Genomic DNA, 25,193 nt, shown 5'->3' on the forward strand with positions numbered 1-25,193 from the left:
AGTTTTAGAAATACAGGGTAATGAATGTTATAGATGCAAACAGAAGACAGAAGTGTCCTCAGTTGATGGGCGAGTATTTAAGATCTATCTCAGACATTTTGACAGATGTAGTCAATGGCTACTGCTGTATTTCATTGTCAACTACTGACGCAACAGGCAAATTTTGGGAACGTGAGCTCTACTTGGTTACACAGATTTTTACTAGAAGTTACTTACAATGCAGCCATCATTAGAGATTGTATGACACAGCAAATTCAGCAAAGGTGGTTGCAGAATAAACCCTGTGAGATACGCTTTGCTTTCACATCCTGGGAATGGCACAGATGCAGAGATCATTTTTTTCTGTATTGTTGTGCCCAAGCAGACATACCTATGTGCAATAATATATATAGTATAGGGAGAATTATGTATTCTTATATATGTAAAACATGTCTGGCTAGAAATATAACTGTATGGGGAGAGGCTAGTGCAAATCAATACCCAGTATACAGACACAAAATCGTTGACAATTGTTGCCTCAGCTTTGAACAATGCAAGCATCAGGTTCTGCTCTGCACAGAAATTCATGTACAAGGACAGGTGGTCTTCATAGCACCTGCAAACCAAAATGCTGTCCCATTTCACCACTCTCAATCTGTATCTTTTGTGGGGCAGCACTTGTGACTGATGTTACTGCGAATTCAGATCTCCAGAAAGTACTGCCATAGCTCCTGGTGTCTTTTACTGCCCAGGAAATGTGTAAAGGAAGCTTATTGTGGCTGACACTGTACTGCTGACCAAAGTCTCGATAATCTTGCCAATGCAGGAAAGCATTCACCAGCTGGTAAAGCTGAAGCGTGATAACCAGCATGGTGCCCATCTGTGAGATGCTTTAAATCCACAGAGATTCACGCCCCAGATGTGGAATTACTCAGCAAATCTAGCTAGTATTCTTTTCTAAAATGGCATTCTATACAGATAAATATGTGATGTGTTCCTCCTTTCCTAGGAGATTATATCCCTACCAGAAAATGGGAAAGCAATTGTAATATCTGAAGAACTGAAGGCGATATGTACTTGACCGATCACTTTGGTTCTTCACTCCGTGGACATTCATTGTCTATGGTTACACAAAATAATGCAGAGGATACTAATACGGTATTCATGATGTGATGATTTTTTGGAAACATTGTGCATTTGTATTGTTTATTGCAGTTCCATCTACATACAGGTGAGGAAGCAGGCAGGTATATGAAATAAATCACACAATGCAACAACAGACTCATGAAAGTATTTAATTAGATTGATAAACCTTCACTATATTATTTCAGTTTGAATGTTGAGGAATAGATTGAATAACCACAATATTTTAGAAAATTCCAAAAAGTAAAAAAAAAACCCAAAAAAACCCAGTTAAGGTATTTCCAGGTGTAAAACTTCCTAGATTTTATTCAAACCATTGGCATTGGAAAAAGACTGTTTTGCCACTGAAAAGTTATTCTTTATCCCCTAGACTAGGTAGCAAATGTCTTTTTTATTAGCTTGTTATCGATATATTCAGAGGGTCTCCAGTTCCATGGTTCTTTTTGTGTAAACGGAGGAAAGTTATCTGCTTCTTCCTACAGCTAATTAGTCAAACCAGAAAAAATAATTTATTTAAAGGAAAGTCAAATGAAATCAGGTGTTTCCTGCAAATAGTGCAAGGGCATAGTGTTGAGCCTGACTGTGCAGTCAGAAGATGCAGGGTCTCTTGAAGATCTGTGTATGAAGAACAGATTAGTAAGAGGTTCCCCAGCATGTAGAACATCTCTCTCCCACCCCACTCAGACCGCTAAAAGTTATCAATAGCCCTTCCATCTGAATTGACCTCAATAGCAAGTCTTTGGTTTTTTAAGTGTGTCTTTCTGGGGCTGTCCTTTCAGACCAATATAAAGGCAAGGCTATGCAAGATAATTCTGATTATTCTCCAGCTGGCTACCATCTGCTTTTCAGCTAATGAGTACTCTGTCCTCATAATTCCTGTCTGAATTTCCCCTACTTCACACCAGTCAGTGTAAAACATTGGATTGTACATTAGTACATTCTAAATTGGAATTAAAAGATAAAATCAATGGCAATCCAATGTTCCAGAAAATTGGGGGAAAATCCCTTTCCTCCTAATTTAAAATTTGCTAAAATGCACTTTCTGATATAGAGATATAAACCAGTCTGAAACGTGAGAAAGTGAGTTTTGTAGAATTTGTTTGTGTGCGAACCCTCATGGCTGAAACCTTCCAATGAGCATGCACAAGTACATGATGTTATTTAGTGTCCCATAGTACACTAACCATGGTCCTTTGGTTCAGACGTGGAATTAAGCTACCCCACGTTCTGTATTTGCACCTCACCTTTCCACAGCACTTTGTCTTACATGCAAATCCATCCTTTTTGGAACTAACTTCTGGTGTTGGATTGAACAGTTTCACACAATACCAAGTTCGACCTTGGAGCTCCTTTTACTCCTACACCTTTGTGAATTTTGCCCTGGATTTCAATGGCAATATGTACTTCCCAGCCACTGAATGCCAAATACAAAGCTACTGTAGTGGTATCCTTGTGTTCATGAGTCCACATAATCGCTAATCACTGCATTTCATAGCAAAATAAAATGGTCTGAAAATAAGCGTTTTGATGAGATCTGAGAACAAATCAGTGTTCCTTGCACCAGATCTCTAGTGCATACCATTATTTTATTTTTTTTTTTGTAGCTTTTGCATCCTGCCTTCAGGCAGAAAAACACTCTCTGTTCCTGCCTGAGAAGCCTGTTTAGGTTAAGCTACTAAAAAGAAGCTACATGTATGGAAGAATGCACTAAACATATTGCCTGTGTGCCCAGAATATAACACACTTCATCTATCAAAGTCATGAAATACTGCCTGTGAAGCCTTTTTGGTCTCTTTCACTTTCATGAATAATACTTCTTTTTCTGTTCTTTCCTCACTACAACAAAGTACAGAGACATATTTTCAAAGTATTTAACCCTTTTTCACTCCCGAAGTAATGAAACTGTAGGTTGAAAAAATACTAGTACTGAATCTGTCAAAACTGACCAAGGGATCAAGATTTTTACCAATAGTTTGGGGAAATGCTGAATGCAGAGCACTAGAAAACTTCAGTTCGCCATGGGCAAAGGAGCCAGGATTTCACAGTGGCTGGAATGAAACACAGTCCCGGGACATTTAAACTCTGTTTTTCCTGTTGGAAAAAAACTGTGTCCTTAAAAAGCCACAATGGAGTTCTTCTGAGAACAATTCTCATAAAGGATGGAAGGGATTTTAAATTGCAACAATGGACTTGAGGCAGAAAATGTGGGTGAGGTGTCAGAAAGACAGAGCAGATCTGAGCAGATCTCAATATATTGCTGTGCTTGTGCATTCTGTGACCTTTTCTGACAAACGTGTAATGTATATACACCTATGCATGGTGCAGTGTTTGTAAGTAAAAACATCAAGTATAAACACTTCTGTGTGCATCTGAAACAGGATAGTCAGGGCTAATCCATGCAACTGTTCTGAACAGAAAATGAACTGTGATTTAAAAACCAAATGATAGCTGGATCTCCTTGCCTGATAAAGGGTTTGGAGTTCCTCCACTGAGAGGACTGATAAATTATAGGTAATGCTTACTGCTGAAAGTTTGCAAAAGAGCATTAAAAATGAATTCTAGATCCATTCTCTGTGTTGTTTCTGAAACCCAGAGATGAAAAGGCCTATAGTACCAGAGATGTAACACACCTGCAGGCAGCTGGCCTGGTAGGGGTGGCTTGTTCAGGCTTGCTGCAGAGTGGAAATGGGCTCAGCATGAGCTGCTGTGCAGCTGATGCCCCATGCTGTGTATTAAAGATGTGTTGAGAAAACTCCTCTAATCTATATAACATGAAACTCTTCTGCAAGTTTTAATATGATTGATAGTAGAAAATTACACAGAGACCTTTCAAGACTCAGAAAATCTCCCATGTCAGAAGTGCATTCTCTAGCAGTATGGCTTTGCTGGCAATGTGTTGAGATTCAAGTTTCTGAGTGCAGATTGTGCTCTGCCTTTAAATAGATCAGTCCCTAAATGCTCATGGAAACCAGGCTGCGAGTGCCTTTGAGGCCTGACAGTCACCCATGACTAACTCATCTCTACAGCACCTTTAGTGTGAAAGATATTAGATGGATACGCAAAATCCCAGGCCTCTGCTGCAAGAACTGACAATTTAGTTGGATGTCTCAACATAACAACTTCCATGGGATAGATGCAGTGTCAGATTCTACCACTCCAGTCAAGTGCAGGAGCTCACTCTGCAAACTGTCTGGTATGTGCTCTCTATGTGACTCTGCTAATGACAACGTAATAAACAGTTAGTGCTACCAGGACTGTGGAGAGGTTGGATCAGACAGGGAGGAACTGCTGGTGGAAGAGCACCAGATTTCTGCAGAACTCAAGATCAAGAATAAAACACTGGTCCTGACCTGAGTACACTCACCACTGACTCATTTGGTTCCAGGCAAAAAGGGCCAGATATTGTTTAGTGCTCTAGGAGGACAAAAGGCAATTTTCTGTTAAAGGGTAGGCAGTGATCAGCTTGGATAATTGTAAAAATGCTATGTATGACAATAGAAATAAATAATAATAAAAAAAACAAACCACAAAATTGTCCTGTGTACAGCTGATCTGTATAGCACATTGTTTCTTAAAAGAAGGTAAACTCCACTGTAGCACTATGCCAAATGCTATTCTAAAAATAAATCTTATCTATCCCACGAACCTTCTCTGAATGTCCAGCTCACTGGTTTTCTTCAAACACTAATATGTGCCCTGCCACCCATACGATAGGACCAAGAAACACCTGGCAATTGGTTTCAATGAGACCAGGTGTTAACCCCACAAACAGAGCTCCACTACAACTGCATGCATTGTTTGGAGGGTAGCATTGAGGAGAGAAGCAGGATTTAGACCCAGAGGTGTTTTAAAGGTAGCAAGAACAGAAAGAAGCTCTCACCTCCAGGCCACGGCTTGGTATCACCCAAGCTGTGGCATCCTGAAGCCAAGTTCAGATCCAAGACTAGAAGCTGCCTCTGAAAAGCAACGTGATTATTCCTGTTTGTTCCACAATCAGCGCTGTTCCTACAAGTTCTAGCGGCCATCAGGAGAGACCCCATCAGCTGAACAAAAATAAAGCCCCAGTAATTCTCTGGCCTGAGCATGGAATCTACAGAAAAAGCTTGAAGCTTCTGTCATGCTGTCTTTGATCAAATAAGCAGTAGATTCCTACTGGCTAAACTACAGTGTATTAAAAAAGTGTACTTTATTTAAAAAAACAACAACCCCCCAAAAACTTTCCTTTTTAAATGGCCAAATTCTTATATTTAAAATGGCCAAAAAAACCCTATTCCCATTTATTTCTCTGCTTAACTAGAAGAAAAGAAAATAAAAATCACAGTGAGGTTTCAGAGGCAGTACTAATTTATTTCTGTAACTTCAAATTCTCACACGTTCAATAAAAAACCTCAGTGGATTATGGTGGATTAGCCTAGAAATATTGCTTAAACTTGTATTTTGTTACAAAATCTTACCTCAGCTAAATGAATGGAGGAAGGACATTGCCTGTAAATACGATGTTTTAAACATACATTTTGTTCTACCGTGGGAATTTTTCACTCCCGTTAAACTTTGCTTTAATACAAATACTTTCTTGGTCTTACACTAACAACGGAATAAAGCACGACTCAGATCTGCATGGCTGTATCTCAAGTCATATGTTTATCATTCCATTTTTCTCTAGAGTTTGCTGTCTTGCCTTGTAAAACCCCATATAACTTTTGACAGAGAACATCTAATCCTAGATAAAATGGAAAAAGTTGTCCCCTTCCTATATATATTTGCAGAACTGTACAAATCTAGGTTCCCAGCAGGCTGACACTTTGCTTTCTTATGCAAGGCAAGCAATTGCTAACAAACCCGGCAAAGGCAGTACGCAGCTACCTGGCAGCCTGTTTTCTCATGGTGGGTCTGACCTTCAGGGATGCTCAGCACCCATGGGCACACCCTGATACCCTTACCTGCTTCCTCTGGGAACAGAATGCAATGAAAGACCCTACTCCGCATCACGTCCATCAGCAGTATTTTAGCTGTTGGCCTCAGGGTCATGAAATAACGACTTGCCTGCATCATCAAAGAGCTGCTCTGTACATTGCAGAATAAGGTCCTGCAGTGACTAAGTCCTGCAGGAGACAATCTGCCAAACAACAGAGTGCTTTTATGTGGAAGTGGGAGTTGCGCATGTCAGGGAGAGGATCTGTTTTTGTGGAATTCCTTTGCTCAGTGGATAAAACTTAGGTTGTACAGTACCATTGCTGCAGGCCAGAGCAGCAAAACTGCCTGTAGTCATCTATTCAGAGGCCATACCTGACTCAAACTAACTAGTATTTTTTTAATTTATCCTAATAGTATTCTGATGCCCCACCAAAGCCTGATCAAAGCATTAACATCTTGTTTGGTCTGAAAGAAACCAAACTGTCTCATTTAAAAAAATTTTATTTTCTCCTTCTGGAAACCTCTGCAGAGACTGGTTGTCTGTAATGATTTGATGTAAGTTTCCAAACAAATAAACTGGTAGATGCATAAAGTTTCCATTCACTTTCCAAACAACTCCATGGACAGCAAAGAACGTCTTGCTTCAGTGGAAAATTCCTTGCCACTTCCTACACATTCAAGGCTGCTACAAAAAAAAGAGAGTTTTTCTTCTTTCCTACCCTGGTAACTCAATACATTTGTCTGGTACAACTTATGGTTGACAAAAAACCCCAGGTAAGTAAGAACAGCTGTTAAGACTTCCCTCACAGAGGAATGTTTTTTGGAGTTGTGAGAGTTTAGTTATAGGAACTGGGACTTGTGAGACGCTAGCAAATTACTCTATGCTTTAGTAACTCTAAGAACTTAACCCTTAGAGCAGCTGTTTAGCATTCACATCGTATTATAGCACATCTCTTGTTACCTACATAGTAGCGGCCAGATAAAGTTTTTATACACATCATGGAACATGCAATTCACTGTTGGATAGAATAGCCAGGATTTTTGTCTCTGTAAGTTGCAGGCTCAGATTTTGAATGGTTAATCCTCATTACTCACTTCATATTTTTCTTGTTATGTATCCATAAGCCATGAACAAACCCATGTCAGCCAGGTCCTCTGTCCCCTCCCCCCAGCAAAGCATGGCTCTGAGACCCCTGAGTGGACCCCTCCCCCCAGCAAAGCATGGCTCTGAGAGCCCTGAGTGGACTGTAACCATTTATCAACCATAAAGAAACATCTGGCATTTTAGAAAAGGCACGTGAAAATGACGTTTTCAGAAGAGTCAGATCCAGCTCTGAACACAACACATAGAATTCTATTGCCTAGGCAACTTTAGAGGTACTGAAATGTATTTTTAATATCTGAGTCCACTGACATCTGCTCCTAGTCTCTGCAAGAACTATGTCATGATCACGTTGTAATCTCCTTGTCAAGTATGCCTATAGAATCCAAAAGTGTTAGCAACATTCCAATGAACTCAATACTGGTGGCGAATGAAGCTAAAACCTGTACTTTGCAGGTACTGATGATGGATTAGCCTTTGAAAACTCCTCTGAGCCTATCTGGCTGCTAGGAGACTTTTAGAAGAGCCCAAAGGGTGAGCACATGGATTCCTTGAAGCAGAGGAAAATAAAATACTGCCAGGAAGAAAAGAGACAAATCACTTCTACGCTCCCTAACATCAGCCAGCTATTGGAGTGCATGCTGACATCTCTCAATCCCTCCCAAAATGGAGCGATGCTATTGCTAAGACCCATTCATCTATAGAGCATGACATTCTTTCCTACATACAGCTCCAGAGTTTTGATTCAGCTCTTGGTATCAGCTGGCAGCCACTGCTCCCCTCCTGCCAGTGTGTCTATGGGCTTGGGTACAACTGGCAGCAGGAAAACAAAATAAGAGGGAAAGGGAGAAAATCAAATTAAAATGTAATTTTTTTTTCCAAGATGAAGAACTGAATTGTTTAACCTTTAAACATGCTTGTTTACTTACAGAAAGAGTATTTCAGGCACAAAAGGTCTGAGTATCAGTCACATACCAGGTTAAATTGTAATAGTATCAGGATTGTCCCATGCAGTGCAGTCAGCTATATTATCCCCTATCAAGAAGTTGAAATTGTAGTTTTTGTATACATACATATATATAAAGTATGCGTCTTTCACACTATGGTCTCCTGGTCTGAGCTGACTCCAGCAGGGTTTATGTAACAACAGTATCTGTCGTAAGGGCTGTTCTCCTTGTAAGAGCAGACAATGATACTATCTTTAGGAGCAACAAAAATGTTGTCTTCAACATCAGGGCAAGCAGCGCTGTCCCTGGTGGGAGAAGAGCTCTTCCTCTCCAAGGCACTGTACATGGAGCCATCTCCCACAAACACATTCCCCGGCATCTCTGGGTAGCAGGTCTCCAGGTATCTCAGCATCTCCTCCTGCTCCACCTTTCTGATGAGACTCTTGCACTCTCCCATGGTGGTGGTGGTGGTGGTGGTGCAGATGGACACGGAGTCCTCGCCTTGCAGCACCCTCCTGTCCTTCCGGTACGCTTTCTCGGCCAGCTCATCACAACTCCCCTTGCCGGACTCCAGGTCTGAGGGGGTCCTCAGCAGCTCCATGACATCCCGGTCCTTGACTTCCTTGCAGCATGGACACTTGTTCTTGGGCCATTTGGTACAGCCATCAGTCTTTCTGGTGAGGGCAATGGCGGCGATGCCCGGCAGGCAGATGGCCGGCCCGATGGCCAGCAGCGGGATGTCCCCCAGGGTCTCCCCCTTGATGCCAGACACGGTGAACATGAAGCCGAACACCAGGAAGACACTGACGAGAGCCACCACCAGCCCCGTCCGGGGGTTGATGTCATCGGGTCTCATGGTCCGCGCCATCCTGCCGGCGTGCGAGGGACCGCTGCCCTTGGCCGCGGCGGCCCCGGGGACAGGGGACGGGCGCTCGCCGGCAAAGTGGCTGAAGTTTCCCGGACGGTGAAGCGCGGCGGCCCCCGACGGCCGGCACCGCTCGGCTGCCCCTCGGTGGGGCCTCGGCCGGGGGCAGGGGCGGCGGCGGGGCCGGGGCCAGGAGCCGTGCTGCCTGCCGCGTCCCCCGCTCCGCCGTGCGCCCCGCTCCGCCGTGCGCCCCGCTCCGCCGTGCGCCCCGCTCCGCCGTGCGCCCCGCTCCGCCGTGCGCCCCGCTCCGCCGTGCGCCCCGCTCCGCCGTGCGCTGCGCTGGGCGGGAGCGCCCCCCCGCCGGCGGCCCCGCCGCGCCCCCTCACGCGTGACGGCAGCCACGGGCCGCGCGGCTCCAGCCCTGCGGACGCGCGGGGGTGGGGCGGGAGAGACCCGGGCGGGTTCCAGCCGCCGGCGGGCGGGCGGGCGAGTGCCGCGGGGGACACCGGCCCTTCCTCCTCCTCCTCGCCCGGCGCCGCGCAGCCCCGCAGCAGCCGAGGGTACGTGCGCCGCCCAGGCGTGCCGCGGCGCGGGGGGCTGCGGGGTCGGTGGGCGCCGGGCTTTGGGAGCGCTCGGGGGAGGCTCGGGGGGGTCCCCCCGCCTGATGGCCGCGGCGGCTTCGCTGGCAGCTGCGGCCGCTCCGGCCGGGCTCCCCCTCCCTCCTGGGTGGCGGGGAGCGAGTCCGGGGCGCCCGCGCGGACCCCGACACGCGCCCTGCCCCGCGGCGCTGGGGACCCCCGCCCCCAGAGCCCCCGCCGCTGTGGGGCAGGGGTTTGGGGAGTAAATCCCCCGCCGGACAGAGAGCGGTCCTGTCCCAAACTCTGCTTCCCCGCGGTAGGGGCAAGCAAGTAACGAGGCTCAGGAGATGCTGTGATGCCGCTGAATTTCATCCCGGAGGAGGCCCTTAGTGGTAAACCTCTCCCGGTGTTATCCCCTCCCCAAGACCCCAAGAATGAATTTAGCTTGTTGGGATGCACCACACGGGGTTCCCCTGGAAGTCTAAGGCCAGCAATAAACCGACTGTGAGGGTGGTGTTCAGCCTCTGTGATGTGATGCATATGGGTGATGGTAATTCAAAGGATGTCGCTCTATCTGAATTAATATAAGAGAGGATCTGAAATGTGTGGCAATGTAGAAACACAGGAAGAACCTTATGAGCAGCAGCATGTTTGGGCAGGTGGCTTCAACATCTCATGTGCCAGTGACATAAAGGGGTAAATGCTTTTACCTGGGGCAGAGATACTGGGAGAGAAAAAGGGGTGATGCCAGAAAGCATCCAAGAGAATTAAGAAAATAAAAAAGGATATTCAGAACTAAATCGCTAAACTGTGGTTTCTGTAAGTTTTCCTGTTAATGTGATTCCTTTTCCTCATACTAGAAATTTGGAAAGCTCACAGAAGCCATTTTCGAAAACACACAAATACCCCTCATCTTTCAGCCAAGAAAAGGCCTGGGTTCATCCTCCCTACAGTACATCATGAACAAAGCACCTCTGTGTTCTAGATTTCCAAAGTGCCTTGCAGAGAGCAAGCCTGAGAATATCCTCTTGTTAATGGGCACAACTCCTGGACACTTTATTCATAAACAGGGTGACAAGCCTTTGCTGTCTTAATTTGAAGGAAGGGTAAGTCTGGGAACACAAGTACTCGTATCAGGGAGAGGTGTTTTAAGTCGGTGGCAATGGCCTGGTTTTGAGATTAAAAGTTTGTAAAAACCATGGTCATTGTTTGAACTTGTCCTCCAGAAAGTTGTCCAGTAAAACCCACATTAAGCCTCTGAGCCGTTGCAGAGTGGGCTGAAATGCGAATGATTTGAACTGTTAGGAATACTTTCCATCTTGCCTAAAAGGCTTAAAAATCAAAACCTTCCACTTAGATTTCAGCACCAGTTAACTTCTACTTTCTTCAGCATGCAGGATTTAGCAGGGTGAGGAACAACTGTAGCATCTCAGCTCGTATTTTCTGGAGTGAGAATTTACTGCTTGTTTCCATCTGCTGTTATTCAGATATACAGCTTTTGTGTCCTCATGTTAGAATGAATAATGCCTTTTTTACCCATCTGCTAAATTCTGGTTGAAGGGAAAACTTCAGCCAGTCTGCCCCACATAGCTAAAATGTTGTAAAGGCTATGTTATTAGCAGGGTTATCTTGGTAACTAATGCCTAGAAACTCACCATTCCTGCTCCCTGACCATCCTTCACCTCCCCTCGAACATTTGAATAGTCTTTAAGATTTCGTGTTGTGTTGGAAACTGGGTCTTTTGCTGAAAAACTGTGTTGCTTGGGAATAGCTATTAGCTGTAGCTGTATTCATCAACGGTCCTTCAGAGAAAGTAGAACTGCATCAGTAGATGACACAGAAATGTAAATATCATTAGTGGCATCAGTGAAGGGGAAAAAATACTGTAAGAACTGAAGTACATGTCAGAAGATCTAACAGGAATAAAAATGGTCCATCAAATCTAAGCGACAGGTTTACTGAGGTGGAAGAGAGAACATCTACTTTGGAATGGAAAGCTCTTAGTGGGCAGAAAAATACCTATAGAAAATGTCAGGGCAAAGGTGGAACTAAACGCCTCCAATTTGTCCCTTTGCAAGCAGTTGCCTAGACTAACAGTATGAAGATTGTATGCTTCCTGGGGCCGGGGGGGGGGGGGGGGGGGCGGCGGGGATAGAGAAGGGAAACCAACCACCCTATTCCAGGAAAGGATATTACATTTGTTAACATTGTTTTTCCAAGCTAGAAATCAAGGTATCAGCAAGTATCCACTTACATCATTGAGCAGCAGTGCAATGGTTGAATTTTCTATCCTGCTCATAACTAGAGAAAAGACTCCTTTGATGTGAAGCATCTCTCTGTTATGGCGCCTTACACAAGTTTGGGTTAGCTAGTGCAATGGCTGAAAATCCAAAGTATTAATCGAACAGATGATGACAGTGATCAATGATCTTTTATTGCTGTTATACATAACTTAGGCTGTTCACTCAAAGCAAAATTGGAGCTGAATTCAGGGGAAAGGTGTGTTCTTACTCTGCACTATGATTTTGTCAGCTCTTTCAGTACTGGTCTAATTGGATTAACCTCTGGAAAGAGGCTTTTGGGACGATCCAGGATTCATTAAGGGAAGGCTGTGAACAAACATCCTTTACCAGGGCAGGCAGTATGCTGATACTTGACACGGATTACGTGTCAGGCGTGAATAAGGATATTAAATGGTAAGCCACCATGTTCTGGACTGGGGCACTAATTTCAGCTTGCTCACCATGCGTTTCCCCTATATACTCAGTTAGATACAAACCCCTTTTCCTGTGCCACATAACGGTGTAGTGTAACTGATAATCAGGTAGTGTATGCCCTCCTCTCACTATTTGAAATTCATAACTGGAAGTAGTGGCCACTGTTGCTAAAATACGTAACCACTATGCAGGTTGAAAGCCACTACAAGGTGTCACCTACCCTGCTCGTTATGGCTGTGGTGTGGAAGCTGGAAAACTGCAAATTAGAGCTGACTTCAAATAGAAAATAAAGAGTTAAAATAAGCTAATTCAAAGTGCAGTGACTATTGTAGCGTTACTTGTGTTAAATATCATGGGTGCCCAAAAGTACTCAACGCCCTTTTTTATAATCTTGATGGTCAAATGTAAAATATATAAATTTGAGTGGCCCCAAATGAGTAAAATGATGTTGAGCATTGGCTAGGAAGGTGGGAACTTCAATGTGTCAAAGACCTGAGAGTCTTCAGTAGCCCTGGTCTCGTGTAGTGGTCTGAGCCCAGGGCATCTATATAGGAATAACTCGTCCTTCCAAAACAGTTGGATCCCTCAGATAGGGATGACCCCACCTTCTTTTTTATTTCCACTACTTTTAGCAGTTGCCACCTCAACAATGCAAATGCCTAGTCTGCCTTTGCTGACCAGTTGTATTGGTGCTGAAATACCAAGAATCAGCCAATTGGGGTGCTGCAAGTGCACATTGCCAGCTCATGTCCAACTTTTCATCCACCAGCACCCAAAGTCCTCCTCCGCAGGGCTGCTCTTAATCCCTGCATCCCCAGCTTGTATTGATACAGGGGTTGTTCCGACCCAGGTGTAGGACCTTGTTGCAGTTGCCCATGTTGAACCTCATAAGGTACACTTCTCAAGCTTGTCCATCCCAAGAACAAGGATGGCACCCCATCCCTCACGTGTGCCAACCACAGCACTCAGCTTGGTGTTGTGTGTAGAGTTGCTGAGGGTGCGCTTGATCCCACTGGCTATGTCATTGATGAAGGTATTAAACAGGACTGGTCCCGGTATGGACCCCTGAGGGACACCATGCATCGCTGTCCTCTGTGTGGACATTGAGCCATTGACCACTACTCTCTGGATGTGACCATTCAGCCAATGCCTTACCCACCAAACAGTTCACCCATCAAATCCATAACTCTCCAACTTAGAGAGAAGAATGTTGTGGGAGACCGTGTCAAAGGCCTTAGAGGAGTCCAGATAGGTGACATCTGCAGCTCTTCCCTTGTCCACTGATGTAGTCACTCCACCGTAGAAGGCCACTGGGTTGATCAGGCTGGACTTGCCCTTGGTGAAGCCATGCTGGCTGTCTCACATCACCTTCCTGTCCTCCACGTGCCGTACCACAGATTTCTAGGGAAGTCTGTTCCACGATTTTCCCAGGCACAGAGGTGAGGTCAGTAGTTGCCAGGGTCATCCTTTCTACCCTTTTTAACAATGGGTGCAGCGTTTCCCTTTTTCCAGTCACCAGGGACTTACCTGACTGCCATGACTTTTCAAATATGATAGAGAGTGGCTTGGCAACTACGTCAGCCACTTCCCTCAGGACTCTGGGATGTATCTCATCAGATCCCATAGACTTATGTATGTTCAGGTTCCTTGGGTGCTCACGAACCTGATCTTCTCTTACAGCGGGAGGGGCTTTGCTCCCCCCAGTCCCTGCCTTGGGGGAGATTGCCAGCGAAGACTGAGGCGGAAGAGTCGTTCAGTACCTCAGCCTTATCCTGTTCTGTTACCAGTTTGCCAGTCATTTTCTTTGGGGGAAGGTATGCTTTCTTTTACCTTTCTTAATTACCGTGGAGCAACATAAACAGCTACTTAGATAAACAACTTTAGAGATGTCACATCATTTCTGGTGTAAGTAGGTTTGATGGTACAGATCAGAAAAGAATGGACCAAGATGGATGTAGTGAAAAGGGTACCAGCTGAGTGACACTTAAATAAATTTTCCTGGAACTTCTTTCTTAAACCCTTTTCTGAACCTTTTGTTTTGCTGATCTGATTGTCCACTTCACTCAGTGGTGTTTTGTAAAAATGGAGCCTTTCTCTGACCAGGCAATACTGTAGAACATGGAAAGGTGTGTGTAGCATGTTTGTTAGTATCCTTAAGGGAGATAGATCTGGGAGGTGGAGTTTTGAATTAATACATTACAGCTGACAGCTGGCCTATCTATAACATCTCAGTCATACCATATGAAGACTCCACAAGCCCTTAGTAACATCACAGGCAGAATCAGACACTTCTTTCCACCTTCCAAGCTTTAAGGCAATGCTAAAACTTGACACAACTTGATACTGCTTCTAAGGGTGGGATCATGTAGGATTTACCTATAATTTGGATATGAACATGACTTGTTTTGCTGACAAGTTCTGTGTGAATTGGGATGCTCAAGTTTCGAGCTTTTCCAGCAGTGTTGTTCTGCACATATTTGAGCCACCCCATTCACTTCTGTAGACTATGTCACCCTGCTGAGGTCATTGGCACTCCAAACTGGCTCAAGAACTGCTTCACAAAGTCATCCCAGTTTACTATGTATAGCAGGTACTCCTTGCTGAAGGTGGGTGCTGAATGCCATATCCATCTCCAAGCCTTCTTTAATGTGTGTTTTCTTGGCCACACCCACAGAAGGAAATACTAGCTAATTTGTGCTGTGCAAATGTGTGCTGTGGTCCTCATATGCCTCAGTTTGCAAAATTTTTTTCCCCCGTTTGAAAAAGCTTGTGGTTCACCCAACTCCAAATACTAACAAATAACATATATTGGTATATAACTTAGTTATATTTTTTAGGGGGGTCTGTCTAGCCGGATCCTATGGCTCTACCAACCCTCCTTACAGCTATCAAAGCCCCAGGCAGTTCTCTGTGTTTTCATGTCCTCAAGGACAAGAAGTTCACCTGACAGAGAATTTTTGGACTCTGGCTGTTCACTAATGCCCCCAGGTATTGATCTTTTCAGGCAGTCAGTTGTGCTTGGCCGCTGCTTGCTGGTTGATTGGCCATAGATCAGATGTGAAAGGACTCTGCTAATGAGAAAGTCCAATCAAGAAACAAGTGGCAAGAGGGAGACAGCAGATGCCTGAAGGGCTTGTGCTTTGCCACCAAGCCATCACACTAGGAGTGGGATTCAGAAACCCTGGTAATGAGTCATGCATCGGTCTTGAGGTGACCTTGGGGATTTCAGCAGGGTTGCTGTGGAAGAGGTACAAGCTGTTGTATAAGTCACAGCACCAGACAGGAAATTTGCACCATAGGAGCAATACCCTGTCCCTATAATTCAATGGGAACTCTGTGTATCTGCATCTTTCTGCTTGCTGTACTTTTTTCTTTAAGGGTACTTCTGATCGAATATGCTTTACTTCTTGTATCTAGAAGTACTCAGACAAAAGATGCAATGATCTCAGGGAAGTCATTGACAAGTACTGTGTGTTATGCATAATGGTGAATAATAGGTATCTTGCTTTGTCCCAAAGAACACAGCAAACTGAAGCCCACACTTCTTAAAAGGGGTCTCTAATTGGAGTCTCTAATTGGAGAGAGAGGGAGGGAAAATAACCCTTGTCAGGTTGTCTTGATCTATCTTTACAGAGGCAGCTAATGATTTCTGATGTGCTGAAACACCTTTAGAACAGTTTTAACCATATTAATGTAGAAATGAACCACCTATTAGGTCACTCGAAATGAATCATTCTTTCTGGGAAGCTTGCTGACACCATTCCTGTCTGGTTAGGAAAAGGTAGTAAAAAAACCCAATTTAACTGATCAAAAGAGTACCAGCAATTCATATTACTTGCAGGCTCTGGAAGACTTTAACTTCCCAAACCAACTAAACTTGAAGAAAATGAAAATGGGAATGGATACAATCAAATCCCTAGTCTGTGTCTGATTTAAAAAAGGTAGGTATCTCTTTTTAAAAAAACATCTCATGCTGTGGATGTGAAAGAAACAGTGAAATCTTTGTCATAACAATCCTGTTTATCTGCCCTCTGATTACTTTGTGCCACATTACTTTTTGAAAAATGTGGCAGCTAATCCTGGAAATCATTTCCAGGCATACAAATGACAAGAAAATAATCAGGAGCATTCAGCACGGGTTTACGAAGGGGAAGTCATGCTTGACCAACCTGATAACCTTCTACAGCAAAATCACTGGCATAGTAGATGAGGGGAGAGCAGTGGATATCTACCTGGACTTCAGTAAGGCCTTTTGACACTGTCTTCTATAAGATCCTCATAGACAAGCTGTTGATGTATGGGTTGGATGAGTAGAGTGAGGTGGATTGAAAACTGGCTGAATGGGCAGACCCAAAGTGTGGTGATCAGTATCACATCTATTTGGATGCCAGTGACTAGTGGTGTACCCTAGGGGTCAATAATGGGTTCTTCAGCATCTTCATTAATGATCTGGTGATGAGGCAGAGCACACCCTCAGGAATTTTGCAGATGACACAAAACTGGGAGGAGTGGCTGGTAACACAGGGTCATGGTGCCATCCAGAGGGACCTCAAGAGACTGGAGAAATGGGCTGGCAGAAACCTTTAGCAAGGATGAAACTCAACAAGGCAAAATGCAAAGTCCTGCACCTGGAGAGGAGCAACTCCAGACACCGATATATATCCTGAGGGGTGCCCAGCTGGGAAGTAGCTTGGCAGAATAGGATCTGGGGGTCCTGGTGGACACCAAGTGGACCATGAGCCAGCAGTGTGCCTTTGTGGCAAAGGCGGCAAATGGTATCCTGGGCTGTGTTAGGAGTGTTGCCAGCTAGTTGAGGGAGGTGATACTTACCCTCTACTGAGAGTTGGAGTATTGTGGCCAGTTCTGGACTCCTCAGTACAGTAGAGTCCATTGAAGGGTCATTAAGACAATTCAGGGAATGGAACAACTCTCCTATGAGGAAAGGCTGAGAGAGCTGGAACTGTTCAGCCTGAAGAAGTCTCAGGGGGATCTCAATGTATATAAATACTTGGAGGGACAATGCAAAGAGGGCACAGCAAAGCTCTTTGTAATGGTGCCCAGTGACAGGACCAGAGGCAGTGGGCACAAACTGAAACACAGGAGGCTCCCTCTGAACATCAGGAAACACTTTTTCACTATGAGGGTGACCAAGCACTGGCGCAGGTTGCCCAGAGGGGTGGTGGAGTCTCCATCCTTGGAGATATTAAAAAGCTGTCTGGACATAGTCCTGGGCAACCTGCTGTAGGTGACCCTGCTCGAGCAGGGGGTTGGACCAGATGACCTCCAGAGATCCCTTGTAACATGCACCACTCTGATTCTGTAATGGCAGAGAAAATGATGGATGACTGTGAACATGTGTGCATGCATGGGCTGAGCAGCCCCTCACCACATGTGCAGGGGCACCGGATGGAGGAGAAGGGCAAGGCATGTATTACCAGAGAAAAGGATGCAACCCACTCTCTTTGAAGGAGGTGAAACCTGTTTGGTGCACCAGGAGTTCTCTGTGGGGAGGAGTGCAATGTGACACAAGGCAAGGGGCAGCTGTGTGCCTGAATAACGTCAGATCTGTTTCTTTCAGGAGGCAGCCTGTCTGATCCCCATCAAATGCTGATGGCTTCCCTCCACCGTCTTCTCCATGGGACTGTCTGCTGTCACATGGCTGGAGGCACTGGAGCTGCTTGCTGCAGTCCCGTGGTGGCTCTCCCACTCTTGGGCACTTCCTAGGCAACTCCCCTTCCCGCTGCCTTTGGTGGATACCAGCTGCTTCACCTGCTGCAGCCTCGCCAGCCAGGTATCTCAGGTGTTTCCTCTGGCAATGCCCTCCAGCAGCTGTGGGGCCACACAGGGTCCTCCAGAGGACATACCTTGCCTCAGCCCAGCTAGCTGCTGGTGATGGGCATTGTGAAGGGCTTTCAGGCCTTTTCTGAAGTCCCAGGGGAGAGCGATGTACTCCAAGACAGGTATTTGTCAGCTCTGCTGTCCTGGTGAGTGATACCCAGAACTGGCAGTTAGGGTGGCTGGGGATCAAACCTACAGCATGTCTGCACTGTGCAGTTCCACTTCTTGTATTTGACCTTCAGGTGGGCCAGAGACTGAGGTCAGGGAGTGACAGAAGTCTGTCCAGGCTCCCACACTGTGAGCTGCTGGAGACTGACTGCAGAGGAGATGCTGTTCAGGTTTGTACCCACAGGTACTAGCCACGAGGAGTTTTGGAAGAAGGAAAGGAGGAAATGTTTTCCTCCGTGGATAGTGCACCAAAGGGGTGAGAAGGGGTAGTAGCTGTAAGGTCTCTGTGATAGAGTGCGGAAAAATCAGGAGATGTTCTGTTGTCCACAGGAAAATGCCTGCGCATCACCATGGCCCTTGCATGCCTCTGGCTGTCTAAAAATCAAGAACTGACCTGTGCAGGCACCATTCATAAGAGCCCTCTTGCCTCTGTACTGGCTAAATGTGTACCTGACTGACCTCAGTGCCCTGCCAACTAATTGGGCAGTTATGGGGGCAGCTTCCCACGTTCTGATACTTCCTTTCTGTGCACTCACCTCCTTTTCTGCAGCTGGGCCCACACTACCCGCTAACTAACAAAGCCATTGCCAATGGTTGGATGATGATGATGACTGTGAGCTAGTCACAGTGCTGCCCTGTGTCAAGCAGCAGTGTTTAAAGGTAGGGTTATGTGTTCATTTGCTGGGAGAGCAGCTGTGTGAATGCTTTAGGCATAAAATACATTATAGTGTTTACCTAGATGAGGAGATGTGTAACCATAAAGGGTGAAGGATGGTGATGGGGAAGGACTTTGCCAGTTACACACCTTTCAGTATAATAGGCTGTTCTTTTATTTCAAAGGCATTCACTGCAGAGGGGTGTGTTAAAGTTTTTATTGCTGTGCACTTGGACTGATTGCAACACTTAAAGCTGGTAAAAAGCTTGGTTGCTAATATCAGGGGATATCAAACAGCTCCTGATTGCAAGTGTGGGTGTACACATGCTGCTAATTCACTCCCTTTCTGTAGAACAGACCTGTGTCTGAAGAAACAGGAAAGGATGCTGTAAAAACAACTACACTACATATGTTGCAGAGGAGGAGAAGAGCACAGGAAGGTCTCCAGCCAGCCCCTGAGAGTGAGGAGCTGGTGCAAACCAAGCCTCTGAACATGGGCTTAAAATGGCAAAACCTGCCCCCCTGCCTACCCTCATCTCCCCAGCACTCTGCCTGACATGGAGGCAGCTCCCCTCAGACAAGGACAGTGCTTACTGTCCCCCACAGATGGGTTTAGCCTTCCTGCTGGGTTTGGAGGGCACCAGTGAATGTTTACCCAATGTGGTTACTGTGGTTGGCCCTTCCCAGCCCGTCACAAGCCACCTGCTGTTGAGTTCCCATCTTTACCTCCCATATCAGCTGTGAGGTGCCCTGTGTCCTCTGTGAAAGGATCTCCAGCCTACAGAGAAGGTGCTTGGGACACAGGGCAGGGTCCTTTCTTGCTCTGCAGTCTGCTGTGAGGTATTGTGCAATGCACGTGTCAAGATTTTTTAATTCACTTCCACCAAAGAATACACCTTGCACTGCTGTGGTGGTACAGAAGGCATGGTAACAGAAGTTTCATAGCAGGCTTTTCTTTCCTTCCTGCAAATCACAGGCCTTTTCCACAGACTCTGGCAGCATTTTGGGTCCCCAGTGTACCACATGTGTGGGCACTGTCTCTTGAGGTAGGCTTTCACACCTCCACTTCCATAAGCCCTGTTACAGCAGGACAGCTGTCAGAGGTCCAGCCCCAAGGCATGCAGGTGAAGGCACTGCTAAAGGAGGAGCCGCAGTGCTCCCTGCTTCTCCGACTGCTACACCAGCTTGTGCAATGTCACTCTGACGCAGGGTAAGAGCCCTTAGGTAAGCACTTCCTTGGGTTTCCGGTTGATCCCAAATGGCCTTTTCTCAAGACTCATTTTCATTTTCCATTCAGGAAGCAACCTTCAGTTGGAGCTGCGGGATGTGGGCAGCAAAGACTCCACATCTGCACAGACAGCTCATCCCAGGCACAGGTGCTTGGCTTGAACACCCCTCAATCCACCTCCCTACGCAGAGTGAGCACGGATCAGTTTGGGACCCTCATCTGCTGCTCCCATGGTCTCTGAAAAGAAGCAACCAGCCATCGGTGTATGCTGAGAAGTGCCTTGTGCTTTGACAGGAAGCTGCAATGTGGCAAGATGAGTAATTAATTAGCCTCGTGCTGCCACAAGCATTTCCAGTCCCAGCTGAGAACAGACTAATTAAGAACCTCCCTGTGGTGTCTGTTTTAGATAACCATTTACTTTGATACAAATTAACAAAAGCTTTTCTAATGGTTTATTTCACGGGCGACTCATTAGATTAATTTGTGGGGCAAATAGCAGGAACTTGGATAGACATTTTGTGTTCCCAGCCACCAAAAGCTCAGACAACTTTGCTGAAGAGAACTCTGATTTTATCAAGGCAAAACACTTGGTTCCTTCGGATTTTTTGTGTTGTGTCATTTGTTCTCAGACATTACCTTAGACCAAGTCCAGAGACCTTCAAAACTGAAGGTGACCAGGTGACCTTGTGGGTACTGGTTCTTAGGAACAGATTAATGTCCTGGCACCCTTGTACGTGAGTTGTCCAGCCAGGTCATCTGAGGTGCTTGCCGACCAAGCACCATGAGCACTGAGTGCACCCCATTATCGGTGTCTTCAGCATCAGCATCTCAGTGGAGGCTGAGGAACCAAACCTCATGCTACCCCTGTGATTCCCGTGTCTGTGACCATGGCAAACACTGATGCATGTACAACACCAGGGGTTTCACAGGATCCCCCCAAAAGCCTAAGAGAATCAGAAGAGGGCCCTGTGTCCCTCAAATAGCAGGCAGGAGTGTCCTTCCTTTCTACATTTGTTCTCAAATGTTAAGCTTGACCCTGCCTATCAACTGCACAAACACGGTTTGTCTTTAGGATGCTGCAGGAGTCTCGGATGTAATCTTGACCAGAGCAGGGGCAAGGGTTGACACGAAACCTAGAAGCAACCTCATTATCTCTGCTCCAGGACCTGTCTTAATGGGAAAACTTATGCAGGGGGATTTTACCTTCCCTTACTGCTTCTGCACTGTCTCTGTTTTCAAAGTATAGCTGCAAGGGTAAAATATTTAAGTCTGAGCCCAAATCAAGAGTGAGTGGAGGACAGCAAAGACAGCAGATTAGACATTACGTAGCAAGGGATCATGCAGTTTAGGAAGGGAACTGGGGCTTTGGACAGGAGAGAGCAAGAACTGGAAGGTCTTATTGGGGGAGCAGGGCGGCACCGTGGCAGCAACAAAATTTTCTGTGTGGTTTTCTGCAGGGTGGAATTCCCCAGGGGACTGAGATCAGGTACTTCTGTCAGCACTAGGATTAATTGGGAAGGTCCCTTTGAAATTAATGTTTGAGCACCTATTACCTTTTCTTTTTTTTTTCAGGGGGAATACTACCCAGTTGCCTGTTTTTAAACACTGGTAGAAACTTAGGTTAGAGCCTCAGAGATTAATTTTTCTTTTACATTTGGTTGAAACTGCATTGTGAATGTGCATACAGAACAATTCTGCTGGAGGAATTGCTAAAGCTAGGGATGCCTCCCTACAGGTCATTTGCTCAGAGTCACGTGTTCAGATGTACAGATCATCTTTGTTCAGGTGTACAGATCCTTGTTTGTTGATGAAGGGGAGCATTTTCATGCTTTTCTTCATAAAACACTGCCCCAAACCAGAATCCCTAGATTCTTGTCTAGGTTAGCTTATCGGTAGTGAAAACTCAAAACATTAGTGGGATTATCAATTTGCATTTCTCAGCACCTAATTGTGTGTCGGTTTTGCCTCAGTTCCCGCACCCCGTGCACCCCCCTGCCCAGCAATTCTATGTGAGCAGAAATGGGAACATTTTCCCTGTTTCATGGCAACAGAGCTATGCTGTGGAGATTCCACAAAGCCACATGCATTACAATTTTTATCCACTATTGCAGGCTGGCAGTGTGTAAGCTTTTTCTTCCCAGTTCTCTCTGACCCTTTTTGGATGCAAGCAGCTACAGCAAATATCAAACGTGGATTCATTTGCCATAGCTATCTGCTCTCCCCCTCCTAATCCTTAAGGCCATTGATGATTTCTCCCAAAGCTGGATGCTGGGATGCTGGTGACCCACTTCCCAAGTCTGAGGGCATCATGGAGCATAGGGTAGCAGCAGTGCCCAGTGGCTCTGTTGAAGCTGAGTGCTGACAGCTGGGAAGCAGCAAGGGTTGAACACAATTGCTTCTGAAAGGCACACAGCGTACTTCTCCCCAGCAGATGTTTCTGCCATGGCTGCTGACAAAACGTGCTCTCAACTCACGAGGCCAGACTACTCGCAGGTGTAAACGCTCAGCCCTATCAGCTTTGTTTTTTTCCCACCAAGGAAATTCTCCCACCTGTGCTGTTTGCTAGAAGCCTCTGAGGACCCTATTAGGCAGGGAGGCTTCTAGACCTTTTTTCTGAGGAGTAGCTTTATTTAAGTGGCCTATGCCACATTGGTGGAGTTTGCACCATGGGCCTTTTCTGGATGATCCTCTGAGCATTTCACTGTGGCCTCCTGAAGTCAGTGGTCCTGCTGTACTAACTCCTACCTAGCACACTGCTCTCTCAGCTGAGATTAGCCTGCTAGGGTAGCAAATCTGTCTACAAGGGGCACTCCTGTCCACTGCTGAGTGCAGCTGGCAGAGCTGCAGTTGTCACTCCTTTCAAAACCATCAGCTGGTTTCTTTTCCTCTTTCAACTTTAAACAGCCATTTCCAAGAATATTGGGTGGTTTATAAGGACTCTGTGTGTGTAAGGCCACCCCCAAGGTGGTAAACTCACACGTTCTTTTTGCTTTGGTGTAACAGGCGGGGTACTTTGGGCCCACTGCAGTGCCTAAGAGTCTGCCTGGCCTCTGAAGCTGACTTGATGTCTGCTGCTGATTTCCCAGAGCAGAAAATCTTCATGGGTCCATGATTCTAGGCAAAGTCTTGTAGGTGAGCTAGGTCTAAACTCCAAGTGACCACAACGCACTGTGCTACATATTTCTCTGCACACGCTTGCTCAGCCCCAGCAGAAACACTGAAGAGTGCATTGTACCTCATTATGCAGCTTTGTGATTTTCAGACTCTCCCCAAATAGGCTTCTTTAATTGCTAGGTACTGTCTTGCCTTCAGGCCCCAGACAGTTGCATTCTGTTTGTTCTGGACTCCTGGCTCCCTGCAGGCACCAGGCTCTCTCAGGGAGAGTGCAGTCTCCTGCTAAACATGCTGGAAACAGGCCATGAGGAATGTAGTCCTTGGGGCTTGAACCGGAGAGTGTGATCCTATTTCTCTACCAAGGGTACTGGTTCCTGTTGTATATCCCTGTCCTAAATCCCACCCTGTGCTGCCCAAGGGAAGCCACCAGCTGCTGTGTTATCCCATGGCTTGTTGCAGAGTTGCTGTCTTCTGCAAAGCAAGTTTCTAATGGTGTTTTAGAATTTATTCAGACCCTGTGTCCCTGTCAGGGTCTTTTCCATGTTTCCCATCCAGGTGCTAGCTGCAGCACATAGCCAGGCAGCAGGAGAAAGACTGGATAAAGAAATTCTCAGCAATGTTTATTTGACAGATTCAACCACTGTGCTCAAAGACCCTGTCATGGTCTCATTGAATTTAATAGACATTTTGCCAATAACCTCAGGAAGGCAGGATCAGATTCTCCCTGAGCTGTGGACAAGGCCATCATAGCTTTGGGAGAAATTAAATCCCTTCCCCTACTCTTTGGGTGGGTGGAAGAGGTGCGTATCATGCTTCCTCTTTGGATGATGCCTGTTCGCATAATTGGCAATTATCTGAGGCAGTAGCTGGTGTAGCGTGTGTCAGAGGAGCGTGCTGCGGTAGTTTCTCTCACCATCATGTGTTGAGCCCTGAGTGTGGTAGTTGAAGTCGTACTAGACAGAGCTGAGCTAAGGTTACCTCCATGATCGTAGCCATGCATTTCTAGTCTGTGCAGGTGCTGGTGCAGCAGAACCCAACTTAGAGCTTCCACTTCTTTTTATTCTTTCCTAACAGACTTGGTAGAGGAAGGAGTGTTGAGGTGATTTACTCTGTCTTCTCCTGAGATTTATATTTTTGGAATATGTCTTAAATGTATTTAGGGAAAAGGGATGAAGTTCAGCACTAGCAGAGTAAATGTTTTGCTGATGGTAGCTCTCTCCCCCTTGATGTTAGCACTGAAATTGTTCTTGTATTCCTGAAATGCCTTTGAACACTTCATTTCTTCTTTAGAGTGAGCTGAGATAGTCCCTTGTGTGAAAGTTAACTTTGGGAAGAAAGCCTCTTACAAAAGCAAAGCCATGCCTGTGTTTAGACTCATTCCATCACCCTCTGTGGCATGCGAGCTGATTCTTCTTTTTATGCCTGTCACCTTCTCATTTCCTTTGGCTGGGATCCCTTTCTGCTGAACTGTTTGGAGGGCAGGCATTTCCCTGGCTGCCTGCAGATGAAAAGAGATCAGCTTTCAGCACTGAGTTGTGTAACAGCTGCCCACTGTCACCACAGAGCCGATTTGGGGATAGTGTCATCAGCTTTGTCAATCCATATGTCCCAGGGAGATTTTTAATGGATCAAAGCTTAAGTGCACATTAACTGGGTCAAATTCTTGAAAGTACATACAAGATCTGAAGTGATGAATGGGACATCCAACTTCCATTAATCAAACAAAAGTGTAATTCATTGATGTAAGTGGAAAGTTTCCATGAATTCCAGCTATCTATAAGTACATGATCTCTGAATGTTTGCCCCATGCTCACCTCAGTCTGTATATAAATGTGTGTGAATGAAAAAGAAAAATTTTAGTATTCTCTTTGCAAATTTTGCTTTGTTTTTTTAATAAAGCATGTAATTGTTAGGTTTATGCTTGCAAAAAGCATATCACAAAAAG

The 25,193-nt window shown here is 45.7% G+C and overlaps 1 protein-coding gene across 1 annotated transcript; it reads right to left on the reverse strand.

Annotated features, from left to right (window-relative positions):
* Positions 1-1,312: 1,312 nt before the first annotated feature.
* Positions 1,313-9,279, reverse strand: TMEM215 (transmembrane protein 215). Its single transcript, XM_027789318.2, has one exon. The coding sequence runs from the start codon at positions 8,951-8,953 to the stop codon at positions 8,234-8,236; it is 720 nt and encodes a 239-aa protein (XP_027645119.1). The 5' UTR covers positions 8,954-9,279; the 3' UTR covers positions 1,313-8,233.
* Positions 9,280-25,193: the final 15,914 nt, after the last annotated feature.

This window comes from Falco peregrinus, chromosome Z, assembly GCF_023634155.1.
Source record: "Falco peregrinus isolate bFalPer1 chromosome Z, bFalPer1.pri, whole genome shotgun sequence".
NCBI lineage: Eukaryota > Metazoa > Chordata > Aves > Falconiformes > Falconidae > Falco > Falco peregrinus.